The 21070-nt window shown below is 41.5% G+C and overlaps 1 protein-coding gene across 3 annotated transcripts in view; it reads left to right on the top strand.

Annotated features, from left to right (window-relative positions):
• WT1 (WT1 transcription factor) overlaps positions 1–21070 on the top strand; it is a 50427-nt gene that overhangs the window by 11728 nt on the left and 17629 nt on the right. For 2 of the 3 annotated variants that reach the window (XM_036259144.1, XM_036259143.1), the window contains exons 4-5: positions 6930–7007; positions 8057–8107. In XM_036259144.1, coding sequence (XP_036115037.1) covers positions 6930–7007; positions 8057–8107 — 129 coding nt within the window. The remainder of the gene's footprint in view (positions 1–6929; positions 7008–8056; positions 8108–21070) is intronic. The other variant, XM_036259145.1, reaches the window with a different exon arrangement.

The raw sequence follows: 21070 nt of genomic DNA, 5'->3' as shown, positions 1-21070 counted from the left end.
GAGAGAACTTTACAAGGGAAACATTGTAAATTCTCTCCTCTCTCCCAGGTGAAGAAACATTGTAAATTCTCTCCTCTCTGCCAGGTGAAGATCTGAGGGTTAAAGCCATATACATTTGTGTGTAGGTGTAAACAGTAGTGAGTAGAAAATGCCCCCAATCAACTTATGGGAAGTGATTGGAGATGGTTTCCCCATCCTCCCTGCTCCCCCCCCCCCCATATTGAAGTTGGGTAGAGTTTTGTCTAAAGGTCACTAAGGCTTATGAAACTATATTTCTGCCCTTAGTGAAGCCAGTGATAATAGCTGGGTAAAAGCGTATCTCTGTAACATTATAACTAGGATTTATACTGCTGGGCGTTGTGCTAAGTGCTTCACTCAGTTCACTCATTTAATTTTTCTGAGTATTCTGAGGTAGGTACACGAAACTCCTCTCTACTGAGGAGGAAATAGGTCTAGAGACTTGAAGTATCTTGCTCAGTGTCACACAGTGAGAGAGAGTCGGAACCAGGATTTGATCCTCAGTATCTGACTTCAAAGCCCATTTGTGCTCTGAATCATCGAGGAATACCAGGCCACTCCACCTGGTATATTCCCCTTATTCAGTCCATGCTTTTACTAATAAGTAATAATTACAAATGCTTACAGATTTACTTCACCCAGGCACCATTCTGAGCACTTTACAAATGTAGATTTACTTAATCACACAACCACTCGTTGAGGTATCATCTCTTTGAGGTTATCACCCCCACTTCACAGAAGAGGAAACTGAGGGTCTGGGAGGCGCATTTTCCCAGTGTGACACAGTAAGGGGCAGAGCTGGTGTTCAAATTCAGGTAGTGAGGCTTCGGAATCCATGCTCATACCCCCTGCACCCACTCTGTTGCCTCTCCTGATACGTGAGTGCCACTCTCTCTAAAGGTCGCATCTGCCCTAGGTTTCACTAGAGAAAGGTCTTTATTTCCCACAGTTGTGAAGGAAATCGATTATCCATTTTACCCACAGCTTTCAGTAGTAAGCGCTTAGTGGATTGAGGGCAGTATTTCCCCCCAGGAGTATTGTTAGAGCCAACTTGAACTTTCTCCTTACGTCCTAACTAACAAAGCAGCTCCGTCTTTCAAACTGCAGACTCCTCTAGCTTCTAACTTCGCCTTTACCACTGGATGTGAACTATTGGTGTTCAGTTGCAGGCTCTTGAAGAAACCCAGGGCGGAAACCTTTCTCTCTATCCATCCATCCAGGAGCAACGTCTGCTTCCAGCCACCCATCTCTTTGCTTGCTCAGAGGCAAGGTCCCAAGGAATGTTGGACCTCACGCTCTCCTGAGGGAAAAGAGTAGTAACAGTCCAGCCTCATGAAGTATAATGTGATGTTCCCTGTGATTTCTGCTTAGAACAGGAAGCTAGCTGGACCCTCCCTGCTCACTTCCCTTGAGTTCCCTTCCACTCGCCCCCTCTGCCTCCGCTGGCTGCTGACCTCCTTCGAGCCCCCAGTCCCTGGCTGTGCCCATTGCCCAGCTTGACTCTCACAGCTACTTTGAAAAGATGTTTGCGCACTTTGTTTGAAAAATATTCCCACGCACACTATTTTGTAAAACATTCTACTTGTTTTTCTTTCTTTTTACTCTTTTATATGGTTTGCATATCCTTTAGCAGTCGTGCTACTAATATAACCGAGAATGTCCCCTTTTGCCCCTTAGCAATTTGGGAAGCAATAATTACCAATTTGACTACTTTTAATTGAATGTTGATGATTCACAATGGAGTCTGTACCAGTAGATTGTCTTTCATGGGAGAGAAACTTCCTTAGCAGCCACAGAGTTTCTGTGGAATCCAGGTCAGTGGGATGCTCACAATCCACTACCATTTCGGTTACTTTTTGACTTAGATATAAATCAGAGGACCATTACCAAGGAAGTAAAATCATAATCAATGCTGCCTCTTTTCACTTGTGTATCCAAGTACACTTACATGGTGTGAAAAATTTCACTTAAGACAGTCGCGGTGTGTTTCCCACACAGGTAGGCACGAAGGCGGAAAGTCTGGACCGGTTTCCAGGGCGGTCGGTTGGCAGTGTTATCAAAGCCAAAGGCTTGCTTCGGACTTGTCTCCAGGGAGGGGGAAGAAGCTAGTTTCAAATATTCCTTCAACTTTTGTGCTGACCAAGTGTTTATTAATAGAAGTTGAATCCCCAGTGGGTTTTTCTTTGGTGAACTGGTGAGCTTGAGAGAAATCACAATGCCAAGAGAATGACTGTAAAATAATTATTCACCATGGCCTGCTGGGCAGAACTTTCTCAATAAGGCAGCCTCCGAGGCGCCTCGGAAGGAAGGACGCAGGGAAAGGGCAGCGTGGAAGTCTAACTGCAGCTCCAGTAGTTCTTGAGCCTTGGTTGTCAGTACAGGTAAACCCACAGAGGTCTCTCTGTTAGTGTGGGGCAGGGCATTACAGCAAATGCTGGAAATAGCGTGCATTCTGATCATGGTTATAGTCACCTTTTTCTTGTTTGGCTTAAAAAAAAAATCATCCCATAGGGAAACTCTTTTCTTCCACCAAGATGCTTCTTTGTGGAGAGGTTGAGAGTAGTGAAGGGATTAAGAAGTACAAATTGACAAATTGGAAGTTACAGAATAGTCACAGGGATATAAATTACAGTATAAGGAATATAGTCAATACTATTGTAATAACTATGTATGGGGCCAGGTGAGTACTGGAAATATCAGGGGGACCACTTTGTAAAGCACATGATTGTCTAACCATTATGCTGTACAACTGAAACTAATATAAAATAATATTGAATGTACACTGTAATTGGAAAAAAAAAGATGCTACTTTGCCAGCGAGCAACCATCTGGCAAAGGTAACTTCAATCTCAACCAGTTTCGGTGGTTCCATTCCAGTGGTGATAAGAACTTTTTTACCTTGTTCTGCTGAATATAGTAAACACACTTAAAGATGTACTTGAATTACACATGCATCTGAAGAGTGGAGGAGTTCTAGTCCAGATAATAGCTGAGGGTTTTCTTCTTCCTTTCCTTTTGTGCGGAGGTCGAGAACTCAGTAATACTGCAGTCCAGGCCAAAACAAACTCTATATGATCTACTACTGATTTCCTTTTAAGTTCCCCTTTTTGCTAGGACTGACTTCCTTTTATTTTACTCCAGCTTGCATTAATCCCAGTTATAGAAAGTTTCTTTCCTCTCTCTCTTGCCTCCAACTTCAAACATTTCTTTCATAGGAAACAAGTGACTTTTTTTTTGTTTTTTAAAGACCTACTTACAAAAATATAAAGGACACCATGACTTTCGGAATATATTTTGGCAGCCTGCAGTTTCAGAGTTCACTTCCGAACAGAGTTAGACAGGGAGCTGAAATGCCTACGTGACCACTGTGGTTGCTCTGAGCCAAACCACCTGCTTATCTGATCTCCTCTGGGAATAAGGTGGTTGACACCTACAATGGTTATTTAATAATTAGATGCTTTATTTGTCAGAGGTCATATATGCTTTGACCAGTGCCTCTTTCTGTGGGTTTTCATGATGAGAGCTGGGTGTTGACCGATGGTCCAAAGAGATCAGAGCCTGAGCATGCTTCGGCCCAGTATTTTTAGCTTGAGTTCACATTTTGTCCTCTCCCTAGCAGCAGTTATTGTCATTGCTGTCACTGACTTCCAGTTGAAAGATTGTGCCAGGCAAGCCTACTGACTGAGCTGGTCAGGACTCCCAGCCAGCAGAAGGCAGGATGTGGTTGAAATTGTGCTCTGATCCTATCGCTGGCCTCAGGAAACCTATTAGTAGCTTAGGGATTTTCTGAAAGTCCTTCCCATCCCACCTTCTCTCCCCTACTGAGGATTTACAAGCTGGGCTATCAGGACCACTAAAATCAAGAAGTGGAGCTCCTATTGGGATCTTGACACACTGTTCTCAGCTCAAGAGGATGTGTTGTGTGTGCATCTAGTAACTTTTTGGAGACAAAAGTAGGTTATGAGGCTTCTTTGTGGATGTTCTCTTTCACTTCCAGACTCTTGTCTGTATTATTATAATATTATTAGTAGTAGTATTTAAATGGTAGTGAGAGGATGAGGATCAAAGGCCAAAGGATGCCTGAAGCCTTCAAAGGGGGGCAGGGCAGGGCAGGGTGGGGGTGGGGGCATTAGGTAAGTCAGCTCCGGGCACCTCTCTGAGCCCAGGCCCTCCTCTGATGAATGGCGATCATAATTAGACCTGCCTCACAAAGTTGTGTGAAGAATATTGGAGATGTGTGAAAGTGCTGTGCAAAATTCGATAGATTAGAAAAATTAAAAATATTTCGTCTGTATAGACCTCAGAGAGCCATTACTAGAGCTTTACAACATCTCTGTAAAGTTAGACTGATTGAGATTAATATCCCCATTTGATGGATGAGAAAACTGAGGTGCAGAGAGCTGAACCGATTTGCTCAAAATCCTAAAACTTACAGAATAACACTGTCCAGCAGCAACATAATGCACGCCATATACATAATTTGGAATTTACCAGTAGCCACATTAAAAAAAAGAAACATTGAAATTAATTTTGAAATATTCTATGTAACCCAACAGTAAAATCTTATTTCCACATGTGGCACTAGCCAGATATCAAGTGCTCAGTAGCCACATGTGACTGGAGGCTACCATATTGGACAGGGCAGTATAGAATATTTATTAAGTGCCTACTAGGAAGGTACCGATAATGAAAACATACCTTGTATTTGAGGTATTAGGGGCCAAGAAAATGTCCTCAAAATATTTTCTCTTTGGGGTATTTCCTTATAGAGACCTTTAGGCATCTACTGGACTGTTCTTTGAATCTGTGGGCAAATTCCTAAATCATATTTGGGACTCATTAACCCATATGTATAAACTTCTGTCACTCATCTTGTTTCTCAACCCTCTTAAAAGTTAGGATTTTCTTAGTCTTATGCAAGGATGAAATAATTTCAGAAAGATCCCACATCACAATAGGGCCTAGGAAAATTGTCAACTGGAGTTGAATGATTTTAGTTGGTGAACAATTTTTTAAAAATTAGTGACAAAAATATAGAGCCGCCTGGGGAATACAATGCCCGTTGGCTGAGATTAATGGCAAGATTAATAAATGGATTGCTTGATGAAAAGGCGCAAGAGAACAAAAACCAGTAGAGATTGTGGAGGAGGCTGCTTATTAATGAACTGTCAGCCCAAAGAAAGTTCAAGAAACTCTCCTGTGTTAAATGCAGCAGGCTGGCACTTCTAATAAAAATTGGGGTCCTTCAGGAATTAATTACACTGGCCTTACAGCAAGAATTCGTGGAATTGAGAAACGTAGTGGCACAGACCAGCACCGGCCGCTGCTGCAAACCGGGAAGCTAATCTTTTTTTTTTCATTGATATGTAGGATATTGTAGTAGCATAATAGCCAGTCAGACATGGGGATGAATGATGGGGTCCAGATATACACTGACTAATGAAACTACACATACTTGGAGATTGAAGTCACTTCTCATTTCGTATGTAAAATTCACTTCTGGAATCTGATTTTCTCTTTATCTTCTGTACCCGCCACCAAGGAGTTCCAAATAATTTTCGGAGTGATTATATGAGAGGCAGATGGAGCTTACCTTGATTTATCATGCTTTGCCGAGAGAGAGCACAGTATTCATTTATTTTGAGTTGCTGTAATTTCCCGGTTTGGTTGGCTGGACGAAACCGTCTCTTAATTAAACTTTGGTGTTGCCTTGGCCCGAGGGATGAAGCAACCCAAAGGAATGCCATGACAAGATGGAGATTGTCCAGAATTTGCAATCTGATATCACACATTAGATATTGAAAGCTTCGTACCCTTTGTTCCCGTCCGCCATGAAGGTGGAGTGAAAATGTTCTGTAATGTGTTTAGACCAAGGGTTCCCAAACAAACCATTCATCTCATGGGTTTCACAGTTCACAATTAACCATTTCAGTTCAGGACCAAATTCATTCCTAATAGAGCTGGGAAATTTAGGAGATGCCTGATGATTGATTTATGTACTAGTTTTCTAGGAATGAGATACATAGGAATTAATTAACTAATAAAAATTTAAAAACATGTAAAATGATGTTTGAAAGGGTTGCCCATGCAGGATACTTTGAGAGGGGTGTTGTTTCAGGGCACGGATGTGCTAGCTCTTCTATAATGCATTTAGAGTAACGTTAAAAACACATGTGATAGAGATGTTTATGAGTTGTATGTGCAAAGTAAAAGGGAGAGAACACTTTTTGATTGGTTTACATGATAATGTATTTCTCCTTTGGGGTCTTAATATAAATGATCAGCCATTGTTTTCCTTAATCCAGCTTTATAGAACTGGGGTTGGGGCTTTAAAAAAAAAAAGCTTGTACCAGGATTATAAAATTTATAGAAAATGATTCTTGTAGGTTATGGATAGAGTTCATCCTCTTTTGCTTGTCACAGCCTTGAGGATTAGACCATCCATCACCCATCACTCTGACTTTTCAGGCCCTCGTAATCCACACGATACTTATCCTTTTGATTAAAACAACTTAATGGCCTTTTCACGAATAATTAATCTGCTGTCTTTTTACTTTCAGCTCCAGGCTTTTAACTTTAATGTTGAGTTATCCAGCCTGTGTTGCCTTTCAAAGTTTCACTCCCTTTAGCCTCTTCCCTTCAAAGGTTTAATACCTCTTTAGAAACTTCAGTGTTTGCTATACTAAGGTTTTTTAAAGGCTTGCAAGTTACTCTCACATCCTTTCTGCTGTGTGTGTAGTGAGTAACTATGCAGAAATCATGGGATGAAATGAAAATTATTTCAGACTCGTATTCTGTCATTCTGGAAAAACATGGAGACTTTTGCCATAAAGCCAAGTTTTCTGAAGAGGTAATCACACACTTAGTTTTTTGTAGTTATGTGTTTCTAACTCTGGTTGTTTTTCTAACAGTGACAATTTATACCAGATGACTTCCCAGCTTGAATGCATGACCTGGAATCAGATGAACTTAGGAGCCACCTTAAAGGGGTAAGGTTGTCTCTTTTCCATTGTCCTTAAACAGTAATGTACACCTGTTTGAACCATTTAAAGGTGCTTATAACTTACGAAAAGAGCACATTTTTAGAAGAATAGGCAAGACTCATTGTAGAATCAAGATGTTTCAAAGACAGCAGTTGGTGGGTTGTCTTTAAGTGTTAAATTTTCAAGCTTATAAATAGGGGATATTTTGTCTGGAATGAGGGAGTTGAGAATATTGGGAAAACTTAATATGGTCTTTACATTGGGTTTATTAGAGTTCTTCAAAGTTGTCTCCATTCATCCTTGTTTAATGTTTATGGTTTGCTAGTGAGATCACAGATGTTAACTATTACATTATCTTATCAAGAAATGCTTTGCGTTCACAAAGTTCAGGATCTACATTTATATTTGAGAGATGATGGTTTGGACTATACAGAATCCAATGTGCTCAAACCTGGCTGCACCAACAGGTTTCTTCACACATATACACAACTACAGTGGTGGTGATGGTAGGGGGAACACAGTTACAAACATAGGTAGGGGCAAGTCTTAGCACCTGAAAATGAACAAAGGCAAACAGGTGGGACTTGCTTTCAACAGGAAAAGAAATTGTTTTCAGTTTTCTAGCAAGTTTGAGTTGACAGGCAGTCAGATAAGGCACGTGGGAAGCTCCTGTGATATACTGGGTGATCTTTTGGGTCACCTCATCCAATATTCCTAACAACACTATGAGACCCAGGTGCCGTTGCCCTGTTTCCAAAGAAGTAAATCAAGCTACGAGTTACATAAGTACTCAAGTTTACATTGTATGGAGGGGTAGAGCTGGGACTCCAAGCCCAGATCTGATTCCAAAGCCCAAGCTCTTTTCAATCTCCCCAAGGGGCCTTTCACCCCACCATCAGCTCCAGTGGGATTGGGGACTTAGTTTAGCGCTCTTGACTAGCCAGCTAGCTTCATATCTCTGTATTTAGTGGCTTCTCATTGCATTCTGGGTTCTGGGGGGCTTTTAGAGCCATGCATGCTCCATTCCCCATTCCCCACCTCTTCTTCTCTTCTAGAGTTGCTGCTGGGAGCTCCAGCTCAGTGAAATGGACAGAAGGGCAGAGCAAGTGAGTGGAAAATGCGATGATGGCAAATGACGTAGGCCTTGCTGATGGTGCCTGGGGTGATGCAGGAGTTAGGACTGGCAGTGGGTAATCAGGGTAGCTGTGCATTGGGATGGGAGAAGTCTCCCCATCTCTCTCTTTCTGCCTCCTCTTACTTATAGAGGACACGCTGTGGACAAAAATGGAGGTGGTGACATGTCTCATCAGTGTATTCCTGGAAAACAATCTTTAGGATGTTACAGTAGGAACCCTGCTCATTTCCTCATGAATGTTTCATAAAATACTAGATTTGTAGCATTACACATATTCCTGTTAGATCAATCAGATTTCAGTTATACCTCACTTGCATTTTCTCCATTTACCTTTACATCTCTAAGGGAGAACTTCATTTTTACCCCAAGTGTGTGGCCAGACTTTCTGCAATGAATTTTTCATTCCAAACATCTGTGCCTTCCCAAGACCTGTAGCCTGCACCCTGGGACCTTTCTGTAACTATTTCTTTTGATTTCATTTTCTCTGCTTGAACACCTTCTCATCTTTCTTTCTTTTGTTGGCTCAGTGCTGTTTTTTGGATCACCCTTCAATAATCGGCGGAGTTGGTTTTCATCTCTTAAGACTTACTTCTAGATCCTTCTCTCTACCCCTAACGCCAAGTTTTTCTTTTTAATCTAAATCTTCACTTCCTCTCTCTAGACCCCAAAATAAGAAACTTCGTATTGATTTGAATTTTTTTCTCTCCCCTCTTTCATCCAAGGGACGCAGACAGTTGGAGCAGCCCATCTTTCCACCTGCTGTCACCTGGTCTTCTATTTCCTGGCTTCCTCGTCCCGCTCTTTCTTTGTGGATCTCTTTCTCCTTTCTTCCTTTTCCACTCACAATTCAACAGCCCTCCGCAAACTCAGTGCTAAGAACAGGAAGAACTTGATTGTGAAGTGTATTTAGTACACTTTTTAAAATATCTTTATGTCGGAGTACGAAGTTTGTTTTTTTTTGCTTAATTACAAAACTTACGGATAAGGAATCTTGGAATCTGCTTGAATCTGAGTCTTTCCATAGTTGAGATAATTTTGATATATTTTAAGGTCTTTAGACGTGTGCTGTTCGTCACCTACTACAGAGTCAGAAGCGATAGTGCAAGGAGGAAGCCCAAAGTGTGAATAATTTGTTTTGTTTTCAGTTCCACCTAAGAAAAGAAAAAATTAGAAGAGTTTTTTGCTGTTGTCGTTGTTGGTCTAGCGCTTACGTGTTGAAGAAGGATTTCTGAAATAAAAATGTATTTCTAGAATACTAACTTCAGAGAGCTGTATCGGAAGGCTCAAACGGCCCAGCAGACAGTCCTATGGAAGAGCAGCTCTTTGGAGAGCAGAAACAGTGTGCAGTTGACCCGTGTCTTCTCTCACGCTGGCTCTGTCCTTTCGGAACACAGTGTAAGGCAGCCACTGTCCGCTTCCATCTGTGGACTGAACATTGATCTAAGGATGGATGTTAACATTACCGGGCCCTGTGTAAGCGGCTTTACATATGTTTCCTCTTTTGATTTCACGACAATCCTACAGGTCCATCTTTCAGATGAGGAGGCTGGAGAGATCAAGCCACCTAACCGAGCTCACGGAGGGGTCAGTGGCAGAGCCACTTCTGTCTGACTCCAGATTCTGGACCCTAGATTAGAGTTTCTTAAGCTTTTTAGATTGTGACCACAGTAGAAAATACCAAGACACACATGTGCGCACACCTACCCAACACAGATTTTCATAAAACAATATTTGCCCTTACTCCATGCTGTGCATACTGGTATTTCCTACTTGATTCCATATCATCGTTAAAAACGTGTACATTGATTTCAGAAACCACACGTGTCATGACCCACAGGCTGCCCCTCTTTGAGCTCTTTCGGAGAACAGTTCCTTAGCTCTTTCCTCCAGGCCTGTGAACAGCCGAGAGCTGGATTCAACTGAATCTGTTTTCCAGTAGACAGTTTGGCTTTTCCCCAGGGAAAATCTGGGAAGGTGTCATTATTTTCTGTGGTACCGAATTGACTTTCTTTTGCCATGGTATGAAAACACTGTTACTATGGAAAATACATTAGAGAAAAGATATTTCATAAAGAAAAACAAGGAGAAATAACTGTCTTTTGCTTTAATCTGTAACTAGTGTCTTGACACTATTTGAAATCAGTGGTAAGGAAAGCCATGGTGACAAGGTAAATATATGACAGGAAAACTGGAGATTTGACTCATGGTTTGGAGAAGAAAGATATAATTCCCCTATTGCTCATAAAAATGAGGCATTATCAATTTTTTATTAAAAGATCATGTACTTCAGACTAACCTCCACTAAATATTTGTTCATGTCTTCTTTCCTTGAAAATGTTACTTTTATACAAAAAAAAGAATAGGCTTGTTTCCTCATGTCCTAACAAGTCCACGGAGACATCTTTCATTAGATGTCAGGGAGCAGTGATATTCTAATGGGCGGGGCGGGGACTTGAGGGGAAGGATGGGGAAGATGAGATGCAAACATGATATAATGGGGAGGGGAGGATACTCTTGCCACTGATTTACTCTTGTCTCCTTCTCCCTTGACTCATTTTCTAATCTCTGCATGCCCACTGGGACCAGAATTAGTTTTATGACCTCAAACGGGAGAATATTATATTTCAATTTTAAGTCAAAGAGAAGATAACTTTATGAAACAACTCTCTTAACTCTGACCCTTTACCTCACCCACAAACAAATGAAATTAGGTTTTTAAAGTGGGTCACTAAGAGAAAAAATTGCCGATTCTAAGCATCCGTCCACCTTTGTGAATAATTGTGTTTATGGTGCCTTGTGTTGTCTGCTTTTTATTTCCTGAAAAAGACTTGCTGTGTGTTTGTAATGGCTGCTGATTTTTTAAGGCTGCTCACAAGCCTTGGCTACTCTGTTAGCCTCTGTTTTGTCTCTCCTGAAGAAAATATCCTGCAAAATGTAGAAACACATCAACCTTGACTGTGGTCCAAGTTTTTAAAACAAGGAAGAAGTTATTCTCTGGGGATGTGGGTAGGGGGAGTGGGAAATCGAACACAATAGAAATGTTAAAGGAGTGCTGAACAAAATGAATGTCCCTTTGTTGGTCCAAGAAGTTCACAGACTGTTGGGAACACACAGTATTTGACCTGTGGATGCTTGAAAGGAAAAACGAAAGACTCGTGATGAGTGATGTATGGTGCAAACAAAGCTGCGCGGTTTGGTAGGGCCAAGGCTGTCGAATCTGGAGAAAATCCCCGCTAGACATGGTCTCATCCCAGAGAACCGGTGCCAAAAGAGATAGCTGTCTTCTCTGGCTGGGAGTTTCAATACACAGCCCGGCACCTTCCCGCTCCAGCTCGTGAACATAAGGTACTCGTCCAAGAGATTTACTTCTTGAAATCACATAGCCTGCTTTTAAGTGACTCCTGGAGCTTGAGATGCAAAAGCAAAGGTGGAGAGAAGCAGCTCTGTGAATACCATCATTCTTTTTTTTTTTTAAAGAATAGTTGATTGATTTTAGAGAGAGAGGAAGGGAGAAGAGAGCAACATTGGATGGCTGATGCGTCCTGCCCGCCCCCCACTGGGGATCTGCAACCCGGGGCATGTGCCCTGACTGGGAATTGAACTGGCAACCTTCGGGTGCACAGGACGATGTCAGCATTCTTGGGTGTATTCCCGCACCTCTGCCCCCAGCAAACAAGTTCACTTCTCTTTTAAATAACATCGATGCCTCGTAAGCAGGCAGTTCTTTGCCTTGCTTTGGCCTTGGCCAGGGTCTATTAGCCGTAGTACAGAACAGAGCATGGGGCTCTCGGCTTGCAGGATGGAGACAGAGATTCTGATTTGGACCCATGCCCCTGCTCCCCTCACAGTGGACTAATTCAGTTGCTTCTTTGCCTTCACTTCTTACTTTCCCTGCTGCAGCATTCCCTTCCCCAGGTGTTCACCTTTCCCACCCTTTTCTCCTTAGGCATCTATTCAATTGATGTGTTTAATTTTTATTTTTTAATTGATTATGTAATATGTATAAATTATAGAACAGTTAGAAAATATAAATGTATAGGGGAAGAAGTTAACACTCCCCCCGGTAGCTCAGTGAAACTACTATCGCTATTATGTTGCATATGCTCTAAGACCTTTTTCTGTGCCCACATATACATTTTGTGTCTTTTTTTTTTTTTTTTTAATAACAAATGATTGGCTTCAGCTTGGATGTAATTCAGCAAATGCATATCTATGGGCCACTGGAGCGTTCTGCGTTTCAACCTTCATGAAAGCATTGACTTTTCAAAAATATTGTCAACCTCTTAAAAAAATACTTCACTTAAAAAATATATGGGGCTTTATAGACTTACTGCCTCCACATTATGTTCCTAGCTCTTTTATTTTAAATCAAGAAATTTGTTTTCGTAAAATAATTCGAAAATGACAGGTTTGTTCAGATCAGAAGAAAGGAGCTAAGCAGAAAAGATAGAAAGGAAGGTGGTGATGAAGGGGCCAACCTGGAAATGAGGAGCATGGTGAACTCAGTGCAGGGAGATCAGTGGGGTTCATGAGAACTCCAGTCTGTTGATAAAGGGGTGTGCGGGTGTGTGTTGGAGGGGGAGGAGGTATAACAAAGGAGTGGAGGATATCTTGCATGAACTAAAGGAGTTTGGGGTCCTCTCATGTCAGTGATCCTAACTTGGTCCCTTCTGAGACTTTTACTCACTATTCATCTTTCTTGCTGTCATCTACCCAAGAAAAAAGCCCATTCCTTCCAGCTAGAAAAACATTGATAAAGAAGCTACACTTATAAAAAGTCATCCAAACAAATATTTATCTGAAATAAGGGCTACTGTACATTTTAGTAGATTTTCTTCCCTATTGAAAGTAAATAAGTTCATTTATTCTGGCTTTATTTATTTATAACTCTTCATTTTAAAGGCAAGCCACAGATGTAGTGTTCTTAAGGCTAAGAGGGTGACTTTATTGAAAATAAAAATAACTTCTTTTCCTTTTGATTATAAAAGTAACACAGGCTTATTATTTTTTAAAAATTCAGACATTAACAAAACATTATAAAGGAGAAAAGAATCTGATATCTCACTACCCAGAGATAATATTTTAAAACAAATTGAAGTATGTTTTTATCTGCAGAGAAAAAATTTTGGAAACTTGTATCAATCTATTAACTGTAGTTGTCTCTAGAGAGATAAGAGAGAAAAAGCCTGATAGAAATGAGTGAGGCTCTGTGAGCAAGTACAGGTTTCTATTTAGCTAGGAACTGGGATAGTTCATCTAGTAACAATATTGATTTACAAGAGTTCTTTGTTTAAAAGGATAGCAAGCCTTTGTCATATTTACTGCAAATCTTTTCTCTGGTTTGTGCTTTGACTCTGTTAATTTTTTTTATTTTTCTGTCAGAAAGTTTTATTTATATATTAAATATTATCAGTTCATGTGTGGGGTTTTTTTTTGGTATATATTTTCACCTTTATTGAGATACAGTTGTCATATAACATTATATAAGTTTAAGATGTAGTGTGATTATTTTTGAAACATGCATAGATTGCAAAATGATTACTACAGTAGTGGTATGCAAAATGATTGCCATAGTAGTGGTTAGTTAATATCTGTCACTTTGTCTAATGCACAGAATGGTGACTGTGGTTAACAGGACTGTATTATATACCTGAAAGTTGCTAAGAGAATAAATCTTAAATGATCTCACCACACCAAAAAAAAAAAGAAAAAGGTAATTGCATTATGTATTTTCTGTGGCTGCTTTTGAGCAATAATGGCTGAGTAGAGTTTATGTTTTATAGTTTCAAATTTTGGGCTTTTATATCATGCCTAGAAAGATTTTTTTAAAAATTTGCTTATTGGTATATTTTATTTTACTTTATTTTTTATTATTTTTTTTATCCTCACCTGAGGACATTTTTCGATATTTTGTTCAGATAGAGGGAGGGAGGGAGATAGAGAGAAACATCAACGTGAAAGGGGCACATGGAGTGGTTGCCACCCACACGACCCAACCAGGGCCGGGGACAAACTGCAACTGAGGTACATGTCCTTAGCGGGAACCGAACCTGGGTCTCTCTGGACCCCAGGCCAATGCTCCAACCGCTGAGCCAAACCGGCCAGGGCTTATTGGTATATTTTAAATTTGCTTTTTACATTTAAATATTTAATTCATCCTGTATTTATTTGACAGTTGTATTTCACCTTGATTTGTGTCTAGATCACTAACAAGTATCTCCAAACAATTTTTTTTTTTAAATTCTCACCGGAGGATATGTTTCCATTTATCTTCCGATAGAGTAGGAGGCAGGGAGAGAAAGAGAAACATGGACACAAGAGGGACACATCAACTGGGTGCCTCCTGCATGACCCCGACCAGGTCCGGGAATGATCCTCAAGGGAGGCACGTGCCCTTGACTGGAATCCAACCCGCACTCCTGGGTCTGCTGGTTGGTGCTCTAACCACTGAGCCACAGTGGCCAGGGCCGGGAAAACATTTTTTAATGTAACTGTGCATGGTCAAGAAAATTTTTTGGATTTGAGAATGTGTGAGCAGGCTGGGTGGGAGCCTTTGGGAGCCCAGGATGAAAAGATCCTGTCCCATCTTTCCTGTGGGAAATGCAGGGTCATCTATCATGTGGACTTGGGACACCCATTCTTAGGGTGGAGCTAGCAGCTGTCTCTGGCCATAGAGCAAAACGTTGAGGATATAGAATCCAGTGAGTTAGATAAATTGGGATTGTGATGAACTAGCACCCCATTGTCAGACCATGTGTAAGGGAAGATCCAGATAGTTCTTTTTTTTTTTTAATCCTCACCCGAGGATATTCTTCCATTCACCTTCACATAGAGTGGGAGGGAGGGAGAGAGAAGGAAGAGGGAGAGAGAGAGAAACATCGACGTGAGAGGAACACATTGACTGGTTACCTCCCGCTCGGCCTGACAAAGGCCAGGCTGAACCACAAGGGAGGCACCTGTCCTTGTCCAGAATCATCAGGCCACTCATTGGTCCACCTGCCCACGCTCCAACCACTGAGCCAAACCAGCCAGGGCCAGGTAATTCTTATATGGTCTGCTGAGGTGGTCTGTGAGAACATGAATTCCTGTGTGTGTATGTGTTGAAGTAGAAGGGAAGTCATGCCTAAAAATATTCTTCTGAATAGTAAAGGCCAATAAACATTGTGGATTTTTTTTGGATTGTGTGCTCCCCAAACTGTTGTGAGAAACCGGATTTAAAATATATTTTAGCTATGCTCTGAGTGTGAAATAAGAGGAAATACGTCAGTTGAGGAGGTTTATGTACCATTTCAATGGTGAGGAAATCTTGATGGTTCATAAGGGCTGATTTATATGAGCATTTTTGTCAGGCCATTAACCATTCAGCCGGTGTCCCCTATTTAACAGTGGCCAGAAGTGGAGACACATGAGCTGTGACTATAAGGAAACTTTCGGAAGAGGGATGCAAACAAGGTTTTAGTAATAATAGCATGGTTGGGACAAGTGGGCATCTTCCAAAAGCCAATACTTTGAAGGGCCAGTACTCATTTACAGGGATCATGTTTTGATATATTTGCTAAAAAACAAATCCAGTTACCTGTAGATAACTGTTAGATTACATATTAATCAGGGCATTTTCTATAGAAGGTGGCAGAATGCCAGTTATAACTGGCATAAGTCAAAGGAGGAATTTAGCATCTTAGTGTATTGTATTTAAAAACTCCACCTCTGAATTCAGGGGTTCAGGCAGTGTCATTAGAACACTTTCATTATCTCTTGTCTCTGCTCTTCTCTGTGCTGGTTGCCTTCTCAGGCAGGCTGTCCCTATTGAGGCAAAAATAGTATAAGAAGGCGGCCTTTCTGGGGTTATTCGCCAGCAAAAGACCCGAGGAAGGCTCTGGTTGGCTGGATTAGGTCATGTGGCTAGAGAATGCAGTGATCTGATTGGCCAGGCCCTAGGCATGGCCTCATCCCTGAAGCCTGAGAGCGGAATTAAAGAGGGGTGGTTCCCTGAAAGGAAAAGAGGGTTGTGTTATCAGAGGAAGGTGAGATGGATGTGGAGTGGTCCAAGCAAGAGACAATTTTAAAAAGTCAGAGTTGCGAAAGTAGGGTGAGTCCTCTTTTCTCCAGATGTGATGTGCAGGTGGATGCCATAGAGATGTATGAGAACAGGACAGAAAATAAATGAAAAGATGGACTGGGGGGAAAGCCTTCTTTCTAATACCCATGGCAAAAGTGTTCATTAAAAGGTGCAGTAGTGCCCAGCCGGTGTGGCTCAGTGGTTGAGCGTTGACCCATGCACCAAGAGGTCGCCGGTTCAATTCCTGGTCAGGGCATATGCCGGAGTTGTGGGCCTGATCCCCAGTGGGGGGTGGGGGGAGCATGCAGGAGGCAGCCAGTCGATGTTCCCTCTCATCGATGTTTCTCTCTCTCTCTCTAAAATCAATAAAGAAAAAAAAAGTGCAATAGTTAGACTAACCATTGTGCAATTTTAAATTAAAATTGACGCAAAAAATATTGTTGCATAGTTTTCTTGAGGTTTGAACTGAAATGAAACATCTGAGGTCAAGAGAAAGGTAAACTCTTTAAGTAAAAAAATAGATTTTTTTCTGTAGACGGCACTTCTGGGGAATTTTTATCTCTAAGAATTGTCAGATTATTGGCATTACTTATGTGTTTCTTTCAACTCAGTCAAATTTAACTTGGTTGTTTTATTTTTAGGTTCTACTTTCTGTGCTGGATTAGGGAAAGAAACTTCATCTTTTGCTCTTTCTTTTTATAGTCTTAGGAACAGAATCCTCTTTTGGTTTTTAATATATCATTGCTTTATTTTCCCACTGGAACAGATTAAATTACACAAAGAAAAGAGAATGACTAGATGGCATTGCTGACAATATTTGTGCAGAATTGTGACTTTTATTTGAATATTGCTCTTAGCTTGGCACACTCAGGCAAAGAATAAAATAACATTCAAGTTGAACTATGGGTAGCCATGCTAGGTTGCCACCAGCTCTGAATATGTGCAAAAAGATAATCCATTACCTATTTATTTCTCCAAGTTGGATCTTTTAAATGGATATGAAAGTGAGTTTTGGAATTACTCTGGCAACAGGGAAATTATATTCACTAAAGCCTTAAAATTAAGCATTCCAGTGTGACCACTGAGGCTTCTGAGAAGTTCCTGGTCCTTTGGGCCCTAAGTCCTCTAGGACTGATTAGTTCAAGTCCAGTAGTCTCTGGCTCATCCTTGTGTATGGTGAGCATTTGTGCAGAGGCTTATTGTTTTGTTTCATTTTGTTGGTTGTCCTCTCTGAAGTCTCTTTTATTGTAACTGTCCTTCCCAAGCCTCTACCCTCTGGTGTTCTCATCTCTTGATTTGTTGGAGGCAGCAGGTCAGTTGGCCAGTAGAACATCCCAGATTCTGGATTTGGCAAATTGCTTCCTATTACAGTGTTTTTAACTTTGGGCCTCCACCTCTCTCTTGTGTTTCCTATGTGCAGGTAGTTAAATCTAGAGGCTTGATTAGATTTGGGTTCCTTTGTTTTTGGCAAGAATAACTGAGGAGAGGTGGTATGTTCGGCCTCATCCCGAATCACGTCCTTCAAAAGCAGCGCCTTAGGCAGGTGTGATAGTTCTCCAGGCTTGCTTGCAGCAAAGTGTATTTTCAACACCAAAAGGAATCAGGCACTTAAACATCTCATGTAAAAGCCTCAGTATCAAGAATAGAGAGAAAAGGGGTTGATGGGTAAATTCCAATTTTTTTTTTTTTTTTGAGACACAAGAGTTTGAAATTTTCCCAGGTGCTTTCCTTCAGTCTGATAAACTTTTCAGAGGTGAGAAGACAGAGGTGAAGATGGGGGAGGGGTGCCCACCTGGCCGGTGACAAGGGGTGAAGAGAGAAATCACAGGCCAAGGCCTCCCCTTTTTGAATATTCATATCAAATGCTAATTTTCTTCAAAATGCTCTTTTTCCCTCCCCCCCTTCTGTTGATAAGGGATTTCAGGGCAGCTCTGGTTTTCCTCATCTGTAAAACCTCAATTCCTTTTTATTAATCTTCTTGTGCCTGTGGAATATCAAAATTAATCATTTCTAAAGAAGCTACTCTTCAAATGTTAAGTTTTTTCTGGGCCAAACCTCAATGTACAAGTTTTTAGCATGAAGAAGGCTCATAATTTGTGTTATATGAGGAACATTTTTCTCTTTTTGCAGACTTTCTAAGGACAAATGATTATGTATTTTAAAGCTGTCTAGGAAAAGCCCATTCTCTCAGGATACATTTTTATACATTTTAAAGCTGTTTAGGAAAATGTACAGTCCACACCCACTCCCAGAAATGGAGTCAAAAAGAGTATGCTTCTGCCTAGTTTATTTTCCCAGTTAGGTGGAAAGATTTTTTTTTTTTAATAAAAATTGTGCTTGCCCTGGCCGGTTTGGCTGAGTGGTTAGAGCATCGGCCTGCGGTCTAGAGAGACCCGGGTTCAGTTCCCGCTAAGGGCATGTACTTTGGTTGCAGTTTGTCCCTGGCCCTGGTTGGGTCATGCGGGTGGCAGCCACTCGATGTGTCCCTTCACGTCGATGTTTCTCTCTCTCTTCCTCTCTCTCCCTCCCACTATACCTGAATAAAAAATGGAAAAATGTCCTCGGGTGAGGATAAAAAAAAAAAAAAAAAAAAGATTTAAAAAAAAAAAATTGTGCTCAATTAAAAAATTTTAATTAATTGATTTATGTAATGCTGAGAGAGAGAGAGAGAGAGAGAGAAACATGGATTTGTTGTTCCACTTATTTATGCATTCATTAGTTGCTTCTTGTGTGTGCCCTGACTGGGGGTTGAACTTACAACCTTGGCGTATCGGGACGGCATTCTAACCAGCTGAGCTACCCAGCCAGGGCCGTGCTCAGTTTTGGCTGCTCTAGCACACGTAAGCAGACCATCTCCACCAGTGTGCCTTGCACTTTCTTTATACTAGATAAATACTGCGCTTCAGAACAGAAGATAAAGTGTACTGAAGAGTGACTATTTTGAACTTGCCCCTCCTCATTGCTCCCACTCTATTCCACTTTCACTACATTTAAAAAAATATCACCAGGCTGAATTTTACTCACACCCCTGGGGAAAAGAGCCGGGAATCATTCAAATATCATGATGATAGACGTGAACCCAGAAAGGGTTACATCACCATCATTGCCCCCCTAGTTTTTTTTTTTTTTTTTTTAATCCTCACCCGAGGATATTTTTCCATTTTTTGTACAGATAGAGTAGGAGGGAGAGAGAGGAAGGGAGAGAGAGAGAGAAACATCGACGTGAAGGGACACATCAAGTGGTTGCCACCCGCACGACAAACCAGGGCCGGGGACAAACTGCAACCGAGGTACGTGCCCTTAGCGGGAACCGAACCCGGGTCTCTCCAAACCGCAGGCCGACGCTCTAACCGCTGAGCCACACTGGCCAGGGCTGCCCCCCTAGTTTTGAAGGAAGAAGAGCTGAGTTAACCTGCACTTAGACCCCATCTCTGCCACTTGCCATCTGTATGACTTTGGGCAAAGAACTCAGGTCTCTCCTTAAACCTCAGTTGTCCTCGTTGTAAAATGGGGGAGAATACCAGTAAGCGATGCTTCAAGTTCACTGAGGCTGTGCCACTTACCAAGCATCGTGCTTTACTCACCCCATTTTATAGATGATCGGAGGTATAGATGGTTCACCCTTGACCACAGAGCAAATCAATGATAGAAGTGAGCCTGGAACTCCGGCGTTCTGGCGAGGAACCCATGTTCTTGTGGACTAGTCTTTCTGATTAGTCTGTGGAGAAAGGATCCAGATTACATTAGTTCTTTCAAATGTGTCTGTAAGAATAAACCAGGTTCCCTTAGTATGGTGGGCTGAATAATGACCCCCAAAGACATCTAGGGCCTAATCCCCGGAATCTGTGAATCTTGCCTTAGGCGGCAAAAGATACTTGGCACGTGTGATTAAGTGAAGGATCTTGAGATGGGGAAATGATCCTGGACTATCTTCGTAGGCCCGAAATGTAATGTGTCTTTATCAGAGGAAGGCAGGGGGACTATGGTCTCAGAAGAGTAGCAGGACATGTGATGAAGGAAGCCAGAGGTCACGATGATGCAGAGAAGGGACCAAGGAATGCAGGGGAGTTCTAGAAGCTGAAGAAAGCAGAGAGATTCTCTCCTCAGACTGCAGAAGAATATAGGCCTGCCAACGCCTTGCCTTTAGCATGGAGAGGCTGATTTTAGACTTCTCATCTCCAGAATTGTAAAAGAATAAATTTGTGTTGTTTTCAGCTACCACATTTGCGTTAATTTGAATTAGCTGCGTAGTGAATATGGTTTTCTGTCTGTAACTTCAATGCTTTTACCTACTTTCAGGTGGGCCAGTGGAATTTAGAGGTAAACCACTGACACTTACAGATGATAACTCCTGGGTTTTGCTGTAACAACACTGGCCATTCCTGCTGCACGAGTATAGCATCCCTTCAAGTTTTCTAGGGTCTGGAAGGCTCGAATAGTCAGTTTCCAAAGAATGAGACACATCGCCATCTCTCCTTTCTTGCCACGTGGAGGAGACAACAGAATCAAGATGGGATTTTCTAGTTTGCAGCTTACACTTCTCTCTCCTCCTCTAGAGCAGAGGTTGCAAACTGGTGGTCCTTAGGCGAGAGGATGTTTTGTATGACCTGACAATGATTCTATAAATTTTCGATTATTTGCCAGAATTTAAAACTCAGGTGATCTCATTTAAAAATCCAGATTTCCCACTTTTCTTGGAGAATGGAAAGATCTGAAAATGCTGTGCTCATCATTATTGACAGTACTTAGCTGGCAGAGTGGAGTCCTGGCTGCCTCCTTTGGATAGGAAGTGGGGTGGCCACGGTGGCTGTCCCTGTCAGTTCAGGGCCATCTTGCCCTCCAGGGCCTTCATTTATTTTCCTCACTTACTTGGCC

Source organism: Molossus molossus, unplaced genomic scaffold, assembly GCF_014108415.1.
Source record: "Molossus molossus isolate mMolMol1 unplaced genomic scaffold, mMolMol1.p scaffold_m16_p_13, whole genome shotgun sequence".
NCBI lineage: Eukaryota > Metazoa > Chordata > Mammalia > Chiroptera > Molossidae > Molossus > Molossus molossus.
This window is presented reverse-complemented; position numbering and strand designations above follow the sequence as displayed.